The 12,768-nt window shown below is 37.2% G+C and overlaps 1 protein-coding gene across 5 annotated transcripts in view; it reads right to left on the minus strand.

Annotated features, from left to right (window-relative positions):
* Nucleotides 1–12,768, minus strand: part of DSCAM (DS cell adhesion molecule) — a 463,977-nt gene that overhangs the window by 357,195 nt on the left and 94,014 nt on the right. Inside the window, exons 1-2 of one of the 5 annotated variants that reach the window (XM_021405915.1) lie at nt 8,968–9,119; nt 8,763–8,869 (exon numbers count right to left, since the gene is read on the minus strand). The exons of the other annotated variants lie outside the window; for them this stretch is intronic. Coding sequence (XP_021261590.1) covers nt 8,763–8,838 — 76 coding nt within the window. The 5' untranslated portion in view covers nt 8,839–8,869; nt 8,968–9,119. Of the gene's footprint in view, nt 1–8,762; nt 8,870–8,967; nt 9,120–12,768 lie in introns of those variants that run through there. 5 annotated transcript variants of the gene reach the window in all.

A 12,768-nucleotide genomic window follows, 5' to 3' on the forward strand; every position in this document is an offset into this window, starting at 1 on the left:
TGTATTACTTAAGCCTAAACTCTCTCACAATCATATGACCACTAGATTGGCATATCTTTATCTTTGTGTTTTCCCTTTTTTATTCTAGCTGGAGGGTTTTTTCCATCACTGATGTATAAATGCATCAAGCTTTAAAAAAGTCTCCCAGAACCACAAACCAACAACCCTCACATACCCGTAGTCCACTATTTAATTCAACACCAACTTTTTTAAAGTTTAGTAGCACCTCAGTACAATACAAAAGCTGTACTTTCATTAATCTAGACATGGAAGGGAAAAAAAAATGTGAAGCATATACATTTCAAAACACATCAAATTGAAAATGAAGCGTATGAAAACAATTCTTCTTTCACAAATCTGAGTCAGAAAGCCTATGACTTCATAACGTACATGTAGAAGTAATGTTTTTGGATGTTTTCCAATACCTGTTTTCTGACCCTCAAGATTTAATTTCTCTAACTTTCAACACTGGAAAAGAAAAAAGCCCAGCTTCACGTATTATTGAAATGCTAATCTTTATTTAAATATAAAATAAATGATAACATCTGCATTTTAACTGCAGCAATTAAACTCTGAAGGGTCAGAAATTAAGTTACTTACCTTGTGGGAGGATTTTTAAAATCCCTGTCACCACAGCAAGTGTTGAATAAAAACAAGACTGACTTACTCTCATCTTTACTTATTTTAATTTTTACATCTGCAAAATAGGACAGCATAATATTTATGATCATAAAACTATTCCCATAGCAGAAATTTCTATGTGCTCAATACAGTACAAATGGAAACATGTGAATGGTTCCATCAAACAGAAAGAAAATAAAAATAGAGACAGACTGACTGACATCTGCATAGGAAAATTGCCACTTAGTGCAGAGAAACCAGACTGAGATGTATGACTCAAAAGTAGGATTAGGCTTGAAACCGGTCTGAGCTTATGGAAGACATTTGCTGAGAACAACTTTGGGAAGAATGGGCAAAATAAGTTAAATTCTGAAGGATATAATATACAGTTATATATTCTGGGTCTTAAATAACAAGATCAAACAGTTGTGTTCACATTTATTCCTTTGCAGTTTATTATTTTAACTAAAAATACACTTACAGGGCAAACAAAAGTTCTCCTTCAATGTGAATTAAATATTTTGAGCTGTTCAGAGAAGAGTTCTGTCTTTTTTCTCCCCCAGACAGAGAAAAAATTGAAAAAATGTAATTTTGATTAATATTGTTTTTAAAAAGTTTGTTTTTGCAGCCAAATTGAACAAAATCTAATTTTTTTATGCAGTTGCATTAAAAACTCTAGTTACAGACTCATTTTATCTATTACTAAAGTATCGGATCAGTCATTGCCAGAGTCAGTCATACTAATTGCAAAAGTACAAACTTGTATCTGCCTTTTTCACCACGATATAGGTAGACAGAAAACAAAATTTAGCTGAAATAAATGAGTTTTCTTTCAACAAGACAATTTTCAAAAGTGTTTCTGTCACATAGTATAACCAGACTGGCAGAAATTTTCTGAACAAAAAATGCTTCTCATTTTACCTCAGCAGAAAGACTGCTGGAGGAACAAATCCAGTCAGCAACTGCCAACGGAGCAAGTGCCACCATGGCTGCCCACCAGCTCTGCGGCCATTACTCTTTTGGGCCCTGACCCTCATAGATGTCAGGGTTACAGAGGGAATAACTGTTCTAGCTCTAGTCCACTGTCCAATGACGGAAGCACTTGAGGTTGATTAATGATGTATTTTATCTTAAAAAAAAATTAATAACCATCCCACTTTCTTCTCAAAGGATTAGATTTTTTCCTGCCGTTCATCATATGTCTCCTCATATATTTTTCCTTTCTCAAATCCTAACAGCAAATTTACATTAATTTTGCTGAAAGTTTTCTTTTGGATTTCATACACAGAAATAAAACTTAAGTTTAATCATTCAAAAAAAAATTTTTTTTGTATATTTAGGTGAAATCCTCCTCTCACAAATATTTATTATGTATCAGAGTTGGAAAGCAATAAAATAAACAGGAGTTTAACAATTCCAACCAAGTCAACTCTTGTTTGTCAAATTTCAGTTACTCATAGCCATACCACAATAATTTGTCAAACTCTCTAGTCGCCAGAGTAACCATATAGACAAGTCCAATACTATAATTTTAAAAAGAGATCAAATGAACGTATCTGATGCTCTTCATATGCTAAAAATACTTTCTTCCTTAAAGGTTGCTTTCAAACAAGGTACACAAAGTGTGCTGTGACTGACAACTCAACAAAATAAATCAGAGTCATTCGAAGAGTTACATAAAAAAACAGAGACTGTTCAGAAGACTTCATTTGAAAAGCAAAGGGAAGAAAACACAACCCAGGCAACAAACAACTTTCTTGGTTTCAAAAGACTCTTAAAATGGATGTCACTAACAATTTGAAAGAATTGTCATAATGTAACACTACCTGAATATTTTGTGAAGGAATAAGAGAAACGAGGGGGGAAAAAGACTATTCCACATCTATTTTCCCTTAAGAAATGGAAATCTGTATGAACCGATCATATGGCAAAGAGTAGAAAGCTAGAAAATCATATATTTTGGTGAAGTGCAATACTATTTAAGCAGCTATAAGGTAGTTTTTAATTATAAGTGATTCCTATTTTCAATAAGATAAGAAATACTATATTAACATTGTAAATTATTTAACAGTTATAGTAGCAACTATAAACCACAAACAAGCCAGACTGACATTCCGACCCATGCTGAAATTTAGAGGAGCACTGTTGATATCCTTAAGCATGACTGAAGTAGTTTTATCTTTTATGATATTTTTGGATCACTAATGAAAAGAAACTTAGGTTCTCCAATGCTCTCTAACTTAAAGTAAGAAATTTTTTTACAAATAACATTCAAATCTTCATAATGTTCAAATTATTTTAATTTTAACATCATTTTGGGGAAATATTTCACTACCATCTACATAGATAGCGTCCACAATCAACAAACATAGCAAATACTACTAGAAATTATTCTGGGAAAGCAGCACAAAAAAACAACTTCAGCTCCTGCATTTTCATAAAGCAGTCTACTATCTCTCCCTCTCCTTTCTCCCCCTCCCAAAAGAGAGAGATGTCAAACCTGAATATCTGTTGCTCTAGGCAATAGACTGATGGATAGTATAACCAGATGTCCTTTGCTTATCATTAGATGAGACACACATTTCTCTAACCTCCACACAGAAATATGCTCCAAACTCCGCTTGCTTTGTATAAAAGCAAAATTCAAAGATAACTGTGTTATATGAAGCTGCCATCTACCTTTATGTGTTCTGTCTGCATAATACATCCAGTATCTCCCTTTTAAATATGCATACACAGGAGAGATTTTCCATTTTCAGAAAAATACTCAGAAAGCACAACCTTCTGCTTACAAACGGAACATGCTAGTGACAGTAAACCACAGCCAGAAGGCAATAATCCATTTACAAAGGGCTGCATAAAGAGCATATTGTCCCCATTCATATTCTGTTGTAGTCACCTATTGCTCAAGCATATCTCCAAGTAGATGTTTTTCAGCAAGGAGGAGCAAGAGCAATTAGTAGAAAACTACTCTCATTCATCTCTCTCTCCTCTGACTTCCTTCTACCTGTATGTGTGTACACATATACAGGCATAGGTCACAGTCCCATGGCACAAAAAGACTTTTCTCAAGGTCTGCTCTGCAGAGAGCAATACAATAGCTCCCTTCCTGAAGGGCAGACAGTTCCTGAGCTCAGAGATGCAGCAGCATACTGTATTTGCTTCTTAAAAGCAAGACAAAAGCAAGACAAAAAAATAGAGAATTCCCAGAGGAAGTGCAGAAGATAACACGAGACTTTGCTGTAGTCCAGAGAAATTAATTTCATGGTCTTGATCCAGGCTATCCTGTCACGTAACAACACCTGGAGTCATCACTTTTGTGTTACATAATAAAAACAAAAAGTTTGCATCATGGATCCCTGGTGCTAGATGTGATGGTGGAATATAAACGGCTGTGGACACCGACAGGACTCTCCCATGCTGTAGAAAAGTGGAAAACGTGGCCAAGGACGTTGAGCCCCTTCTGGCAATCTGTGCCCTAGGCAGCTGTCTCATTTGCTGAAGCCCAGAGACTGACTTGTCTACATCAGTGTTCTGCAGTGAAAAATAATGCATGTCTCTGTGTTTAACTACAGGGAAAAAAATACTGCAGGAATTATTTTCTTTGCACAACAAAATTATTGAGAAATTTTGCAAAATGATGTCATTATTCATGTTCACACTATCAATAACCATGGATTTAAAACAGCTGTTAAGCACCTATGGAGTTTGTATGATGCTTCTTTGGGATGAAATTGGACAAAATAAAAATAACTATCCTGACTTTTTCACAGGAAGAAATGCTCAACATTTATATTAAGAGAGACCACACAGAGTTCATCAAGGTTATACTATTATGACTGCTCCCAGATAATTCAGGTACTGTCACGTCTCGCTGAAATATTCAATATACATAACCTAGCATTGTCTCCCCTCCTTTTCTCTCGTAACAGCAACTAATGCAAATTTTCCTACCCAAAAGAAGTCTGGTTGTGCACAATCTACAATGTAGCATATTCTGTTAAAAGGAAAGCACACATTTGAGGAAGTGCTAGTAGCAGCTCTAAATCTGGGTGATTCAGCCTTTCCAAGACAAAATGATTATGGAGGTCAAGCGTATCCTTTCCTTTTAAAATAGAAATTACCCATCCTTTGAGGCAAAAGAACTATGTCTTTGCATAAAATAGGCACTCTACAATAGCTGCTTTGGTTCATAATAGGAAAGTCAGCTAGCATATTGTGTAACAGCTACAACATTTTTCCAAACTTTTGTAGTTTCAATTTTTTTTTAACTATCGTTCTTCAGAACAAGTCATATTTTTTGAAATGTATAATAATGGAATGCACAATAGAGCAGTCAGTGGTGACAGTCCATTGAAAAAAGGATCCCATTAAAGAACAACTTGCTCCTGAAAACATCTACAGATAGTAGGTTATCAGCAGCCCTGAATACGCTTTTTCAGTGACCTCTAACACATACTAAGGTATTTACTTTCCACCATTTTCAGAGTCTTAACCAGTTCTGTCAACAGGTATTATATTATTGTGCTTTCTATGATCTTGTCTAGTCACAGCATTCTCAGAAACTGAGAAATCAAGACAACAAAATCTACTAGATTAGAAACGCCATAGATAAAAATGTCGAGTTCCCTAATTGACATCAGCAGAGTTTCTTTAAAAGTTTTACCGAACAATGGCAATATAAAATCAAGAGTTAAGTAACCACGGTGCCATTTATGACTTCCTGTGCATGAACTGGCAGCCTTACTTTAGAAATAAATTATCTACCACTTAGTTCAGGCACACATCTCTGAACTTGCCTTTCTCCTTTACCTGTTCTACTTCTCTAGAAAGCTCTAGAGACATGGGGCCTATGGGTGTTGGTCAAAAGCAGGCTCAACATGAGTCAGCAGTGTGACCTGGCAGCCAAGAGCACAAATCGCATTTTGGATGATTAAACACAGCACAGACAGCAGGTCTAAAGAGGTGATTCTGGCTCTATATTTAGTGTTGGTGCATTCCATGTGCGCAAGTATGGGATATACAACACTAAAAGGTAGTTAAGGTACTTGAATATGTCCAGAGAAGGGCAGCAAAGCTGGTAGAATGGCTAGAATGGACACCCTACAAGGAGAGGATGAGGGCACTTGATTTGTCCAGTTTGGAGAAAAGAAATCTGAATGGAGTGCTCACTGCAGTTTCCTGAGGAAGGAAATGAAGAGCAACGCCCTGGTGTTTTCTTCCTGATAACTGATGATGGTGGTACACACAGGAATGGCACAAAGCTGTGTCAGGAGAGCTTCGCACTGTGTATAAGGAAAAATTTCTTTACTGTGAGGGTGCTCAAAGGCTGAAATAGGCTTCCTAGACAGGTGTTTGCTGTCCCATGCCTGTCACTGACCAACACGTATTTGGATTTTTCTCTCTGTAATATGCTTTAACTTCTGGTTAGCACTGAAGAGGTCAGGTACTTGGACTAGACAGTCTTTGAAACTATTTTCCAACTGAACTATTCTACTCTATATTTGTTTCTATTCCATATACAAATTTCTATCTACTTATTCTTTCATAGAATTGTAGAAAGCCTTGGGTTGGAAGAGACCTCAAAGCCCACTCAGCCCCATCCACTGCCATGGACAGGGCTGCCCAGGGTCCCATCCAACCTGGCCTTGAGCACCTCCAGGGATGAGGCACCACAGCTTCTCTGGGCAGCCTGTGCCAGGGCCTCACTGGCCTCTCAGTTAAAAATTTTCCCCTGACATCTAATGTAAATCCCCTCTCTTTTAGTTTAAAACGAGTCCCCCTTGTCTTATCACTATCTATTCCTGTAAAAAGTTGATTTCCTTTTCGTTTATAAGCTCTCTTTAAATACTGGAAGGCCAAAATGAAGTCTCCCCAAAGCCTTCTCCAAGCTGAACAAGCCCAGCTCTCTCAGCCTGTCTTCATAGGAGAGGTTCTGCAGGCCTCTGATCATTGTGCTCTCCTCTGGACTCTCTCCAAAAGCTCCACATCTTTCCTGTGCTGAGTGCCCCAGACCTGTACACAGTACTCCAGATGGGGCGCTATGAGGGCAGAGCAGAGGGGGATAATCCCCTCCCTTTCCCTGCTGACCACCCCTCTTCTGATGCAGCCCAGGATACTGTTGGCTTTCCGGGCTACAAGCACACACTGCTGGCTTGTGTAAAGCTTTTCATCCACCAGAACTCCCAGGTCCTTCTCTCCAGGACTACTCTGAAGTTCTTCTCCCAGTTTGTACGTATATCTTGGATTGCCCTGACAATCTTCTCCATATTCATTTGAAGGGAATGTAATACTTTAAGCATAGAGCCTATTATGATACTGGCTTACAGAAGTCTAACGATTTCATCTAAACTGGGTGCCACTGTTTATGTCATCTACAACATCAAAAAATAGGTAACAGTGTTTATAAAAAGAAAAGCCATCAACCTTTATTGTTTACCAATGTGCAACAAGTTGAAATCATAGCTTTCTCTTTCTGTTGCAGTTCTTTCAAACTAGTGAAATGCTTGCTTTTATAAAGCTGAGTCATTTAAGTCCTTCAAATCATTTGTGCCCGTGGGATTTCACAGGTCTTCCTTCTCTAAATCTGTCAGAATCAATTCAAAAAGTCAGTCCTGACTTAAAAATATACATTTTTAGGTACATTTCTTAGACTGCAAGTTATTCTCTTCTATACCTTTTAAAATAATATTTTGCTTGCTTTTGAAATTCTGAATATTAAAAATACAGTGTGAGGAGGAACTTCTTGCCAAAATTCCAACTTCAAATACTTTAAACGTCTTCAAGTTTTTATCTGTCACTCTACTCAAACTTCCTACAAAAAGCTTTGGGCTACAGACAAAAGGAGCTATCAGAAACTGGTGCTTCTTCATGTTTAGAGAGCACAGTGCTGACAAAATGTAAACTAATTCTTCCTTTAAAGATCACAAGTGTTCATAAATCCTTTAAAAATAATGTGACATTTTTCAAGTCAAATAAATAATGGCAAACATCAGTATATCTTCATCTTTTTCTTTAACTTGCTCATGTCCTCTTCTCTCCATCACAGTCAAGATTCTGTTTTATGCTTACTTCCACTGCATGCAGTGCATTTTTACCATGTTCAGGCAGGTTGCCAAGATTATAAGAATTTATACTATGAGCATAAATGTGTTATTTCGTACTTATTCATGTCTTAATGTATTCAACAAAGTCCCAAAGGGTCTAAATCAAAAGAACTCTATGGAGTTAAACATAAAATACAAACTTCATAAGAGAAACACTACGAAAATGTAGCCTAAAGTCTGTACAATGCAGAGACAAGATGGACAGATCTTCAAATCTACCAAAGGGTTTGAGACATGTTAGATATTTATCCCATACTCATGCAGTGTTTCTGCTTCTGAATGTGCAGAATAGTACTTACTGAATTACTACTTACTACATAGGAAGAGATTTATATAGGAAAAGTGAAAGCTTTATGTAAGAGATAAATATCATTAATTGTTCACCGTTGTACAGCAGTATTCTTGTTCCACTAACTCCTAGACATAATTATTTGCTTTTTATATAGTTTTAAAAGTATATCCTCAAAGATGCAAGTAAAGAATGAGAATGCTGATTTGCTTCACTGTGACATTTTAATATTCTTTTGAGCCACTGAAAGATGCTTGTGATTTATCAATACAGCGTTTTCGTGTTTCTGCAAATTCAGTGTTTTATACATCCAAGGACTTATCTGCGCTGGTCCCCTCCCTCTCCTCCCGAGAGGGAGGAGGGAGGGAACTGACTGGTTTGGGGTTATTTTTAAGTGTTCTAAGACAACTTTACAGCCACCCTCTTAGTTACAGAAAATCAAATGAAAATAAACTGCTTTTTTATTAGAAAAGCTGAGTCATGCTCACTGCTATTACACAGGTGCCAAAGAGAGGAGGCACCCGAGACTGCTCGGGCAACATGAAAGCAGCACCAGAGTTTGTGGCCCTGTAGTTACACTGGATCTTGACAAGGACCCAAGAAAAACAGATATAGGAACTCATTTGGCAAATATGTCTAACAGGCAGATATGTCTAACAGGGCTGATATACCCTGCCACTAGACAGAGTTACATCTACATTTCTGTCAACACAGGCTACTTGAAGGCTATGATGGCTGCTGCTTACTTTGAGTTGCAGATACTCCATTGCAGGACTTCAGCCAATTGGCCCTTCTATCATTAGCACAGGCAAACATCTTCATTGAAATTTACTCCATTGCTTTGCTCTTCATACTGCAAAGGCAAAAGTTTAGCCAGATGTTCAGATGTGCAGGCTCCATCTGAGCCCATCAGCAAGCAAGCAATGGAAGGGCTTCTTCAAGATGATTTACTTGCTATTTATAGATGTAAGTCCATCTAACACTAGGGTGAGAAAAAGTTATAAGGCAGGATGATTGGAAGAAAGCAACCAACTGCAACACATGCTGAACATATGCAGCACTGCTCCCCTTTTCCTGCCTGAGGTTGTTTTGGGAGCTCTAGAAGGGTTATGTCACAGTTGAACATTCCTCCAATGGTGGCTCATCCTTCCAAGGCTGTAGTATAAATGCCATATTACTATCCATAAATTATTACCATATTCAAATCATCCAAGTTAGCAAATCTGAATGCAAATCCTATATTTTATCATGTGCTAGGCCTATGAAGACATTCCATCATAAACCTTTTGAGAGCATGCTGATTGCTGTCTCTTCACTCTGCCTGTGAGAACTGACTAAACAAAGGGAAAATATAAAATAGTCCTGCAGAGGGCGCAAGTCTTAGGTATTTCTTTTGCCGACATGAGGCTGGATTTTCTGTTTGGGAGCCCAGCAGTTCCAGAATGTCAATCATTCAGCTGCCAGGAGACAGATGAAGACACTTTTTGGGGAACACATGTGTTCCCTCCAAAGGGCTTGGGAGTGCTAGTGCTTGAAGAGAAGTGCACAGGAGAGTGATAACTGAAACCCACCTTACAACCCACCATGACAGTCATTGGTTTACAACAAGCAGCAGGTAGGGCTTCTCAGGAGCATCTGACATATTTCTTAACAAGGTTGATTTCCTTTCCCCCTAAATGCAAACAGTGATTTTCAGTGCCCTTCTATGAATAGCAGTAGCAGTGGTATCAACTCTCTCCAAGTGATAGGGATCATAATGACTGAAGGAAGATCAAACCAACATAGTTTATCAGTATAAGCCCTATTGATGAAACATGATGATTCAACAGAATGGAAAAAAAAAATCAAGCTTTGAATCAGCTTTTAAGACTGCATAGTACAGCTCATTTCTCAGTTTTTCGAGAAGATATACTAGTTTCAGCATTTTTTCTTTTAACTGAATCTTATTATTTCAGAAATTTTTAAATAAAGGCATACTGGTCATTCTGGGTAAGTGTTATCAAAAAAAAAAAAAAAAAAGGAACAAACTTATGTGTAGCTGCTTCTCTTCCCTCACATACTGATTGGATATTACAACATAATCCCTTTGCCTAGGAATTACAGAAGTCAAAGATTTTCCATATAGTTAAGCCCAGAAAGCAGAAACAGACATCAGAAAAAAAAAAAAAAAAGGCACTCAGCCCCTATTCAACATTGCTCCTTAAGATCTCTCTCCCAGCCACAACATATACCCACACAGAGAGAGAATTGTTACTTTTATCCCAACTTCCAGTTACTGAATTCTGTTGCTTTCATATGCAGTTTCTTCTCCCCATTCTTCCTTTTCAAACCCTCTGTTCCCATTTAGAGGCGTCAAGCACTTTCTTGAAACTTCCTTAGTTTTGGGGGGAAGAGTTTGCCACAAAAACGCCTTTGTTTAAATTCACAATTTTGGTAACAAGGTGAAGGACTTCGTGGGAGATAAGAGAAAAGGGAAGTAAGGATTTTTAAAAAACAGTTAAAAAGAAAATGTGAAAGGTTAAATATGAAAGATTTCAATGGCAGTTTTTCAACTGATAAACTAGTCTGAACGAATTCCAAGCTCCTCCGAGCCCCCAGCAGTCATGGTTTGACCTCCCCCTAACGTTCTGGAAGCAGAAAGAAGCATTCTCTCTTGGGAACAGATGGACACATTTGGACTAAGTATCAGAGGCAGTTCGTTATAGTGAGATGGCCTAGTTCCCTTCTCCTCTGTGACTTTCCAATGCTTCATTGGGACAGAGATATATGATGCACAAATATGCCTTATTTTTACTTGCAGTCTATCGGCTCTTCTCTCTCCTACACTTTTTGTTACTGTTTATTCTAGACTGTGTTGTTCTATTTCTCATTCTTAAAAACAAGCAAATAAAAAATACACTTCCCAAATCAGAGTAAACATAAAACACTTCTCCTTCCCCTGCTCTTCTAGTTTCCCTCTCCACTCTGTTCCTAAGATATACATTCATACAGCCAGTCTTCCTGCTTTGCAGTTCCCATCCCCATTGACTCTAAAGGCAGTAAATTTTCAGTGGCCTAACAGACCATTCATCGTTCAAATTAAAATCACGTGGAGTCAAGTTCCAACTCACAATTTATTTTTTATGACTGTCTGTGAACACCAGAAGATAAAAATTCTGGACAGAAGCATTAAAAGGTGTTTTTAAGGAGGTAAACAGATACCTGTTGGAGTATTAGGGAAGGGTTTCAATTATCCTTGAGATTGGCATCTTGTTGTGATACAGCACATCAACAAAGTGCTTCTAAATCCAGTAGCCAAGCTGCCCAAACACAAGAGTGTACATTTCAATGCTCCTCATTAATATGCTGGATTGAATCCAGTACTGACTTGCCCCTGCAATGTGTCTGAGGTTAAAAATGCCTGTGTACTTAGCTTAATAGGTTCCCATTAGGAAAATGCAAAAATAGCATTGATTTTACTTAAGAAGAGCAGCTCAGATAAATGGTGTGGTTTAATGGTCACACACAAAATTTTTCTGAGCTCTGGCAATTTTGTTTCAAAGAAAGTAAGTACCCTGCATGACTGTCATTGGAAGAGTTTGCTAGCACCTGTATTTTACTTAAATTAACCCAAAATATTCACTATCCCTTTTCCCAAAACAGAAATTCTTGGAAGAATGAAAAATAAGCATCACATCAAAAGTAAATAAACAAGGCACGCTATTATAGATAACCCAGTCAAGCAATTAATCAAGAATTATGAATTTTTTTGTCCTAAGATTTTTTCCCCCTGTAAAAAGGGGGAAAAGTTTTGAGACAGTTTTAACTTCAAAATGGGAAGAGAAAAAATTCTCATTTTCAAAATATCTTAAATGCATAAATACGGCTTTTTCTGCATCCCTTGCAGTCTTCTATTTGTCTGTTTGCTCTGGCTGAAACATGACTGTTTCTACAGGAAAACATTTTTGGCCATGAGAGTACAAATTTTTCCTAACAAAATAATTGACAGGAAAAATGCTGAGCCAACTCAGACTTTAAATTCCACAATAAAGAAAGAAAAAACCTTTAAGATAGAAAGGAGGAAGATATTTCTAATTATAAACACAATTTTCATTGATTAAAATTGCACAATTTTTTTAAATTTACTCTATTTACATTTATAGTCCTATGATTTCAATGATTTATCCTTACATAAGGGATACAGTAAGAAAATAAATCTAAATGAAAATGACGTGACAAAGGCGAGATACTTAATCCTCTTTTAACTGACTACGTTTATAAGCAATGCTTTCCAAACCCAACTCAACCACCAAGCCTCATCTACCAAGTTTTCACACAGACAGCTCCAGTCCAAGGCAATAAGAACTCCATAAATCTGAAGCACTGAGAATACGTGGTAAGAATTTATTCATGGGAAAATAAAACATTCCCAGCTAACTAGCAAGGGATCCTAAGAATCTCCTTCACATTCACTGCATCTTTCATTATTCAAGCACTTGGGAAGAAACAAAAAGTATGGGTCCAAGTAAAGAACTGTGCTTAGGAGATTCTACCAGAGCATTCACCATATCCTACACGAGAAACAGGAAATCTTCAAGATTTGGGTTTTTTTTTGCTTTTGTTTCCACATAAAATGAGGGTAAAAAATTGAATTAAGGGGATTTTTGTAATAAGGGAAAAGAAGTTCTGAATTGGGCAAAATACAGGATTTTCTGATTTTCTAATTTCTTAAACACATACATAAAATATAAAATAATCAGGTCTATTAAGTGC

Source organism: Numida meleagris, chromosome 1 (genome assembly GCF_002078875.1).
Source record: "Numida meleagris isolate 19003 breed g44 Domestic line chromosome 1, NumMel1.0, whole genome shotgun sequence".
Taxonomy (NCBI): Eukaryota; Metazoa; Chordata; class Aves; order Galliformes; family Numididae; genus Numida; species Numida meleagris.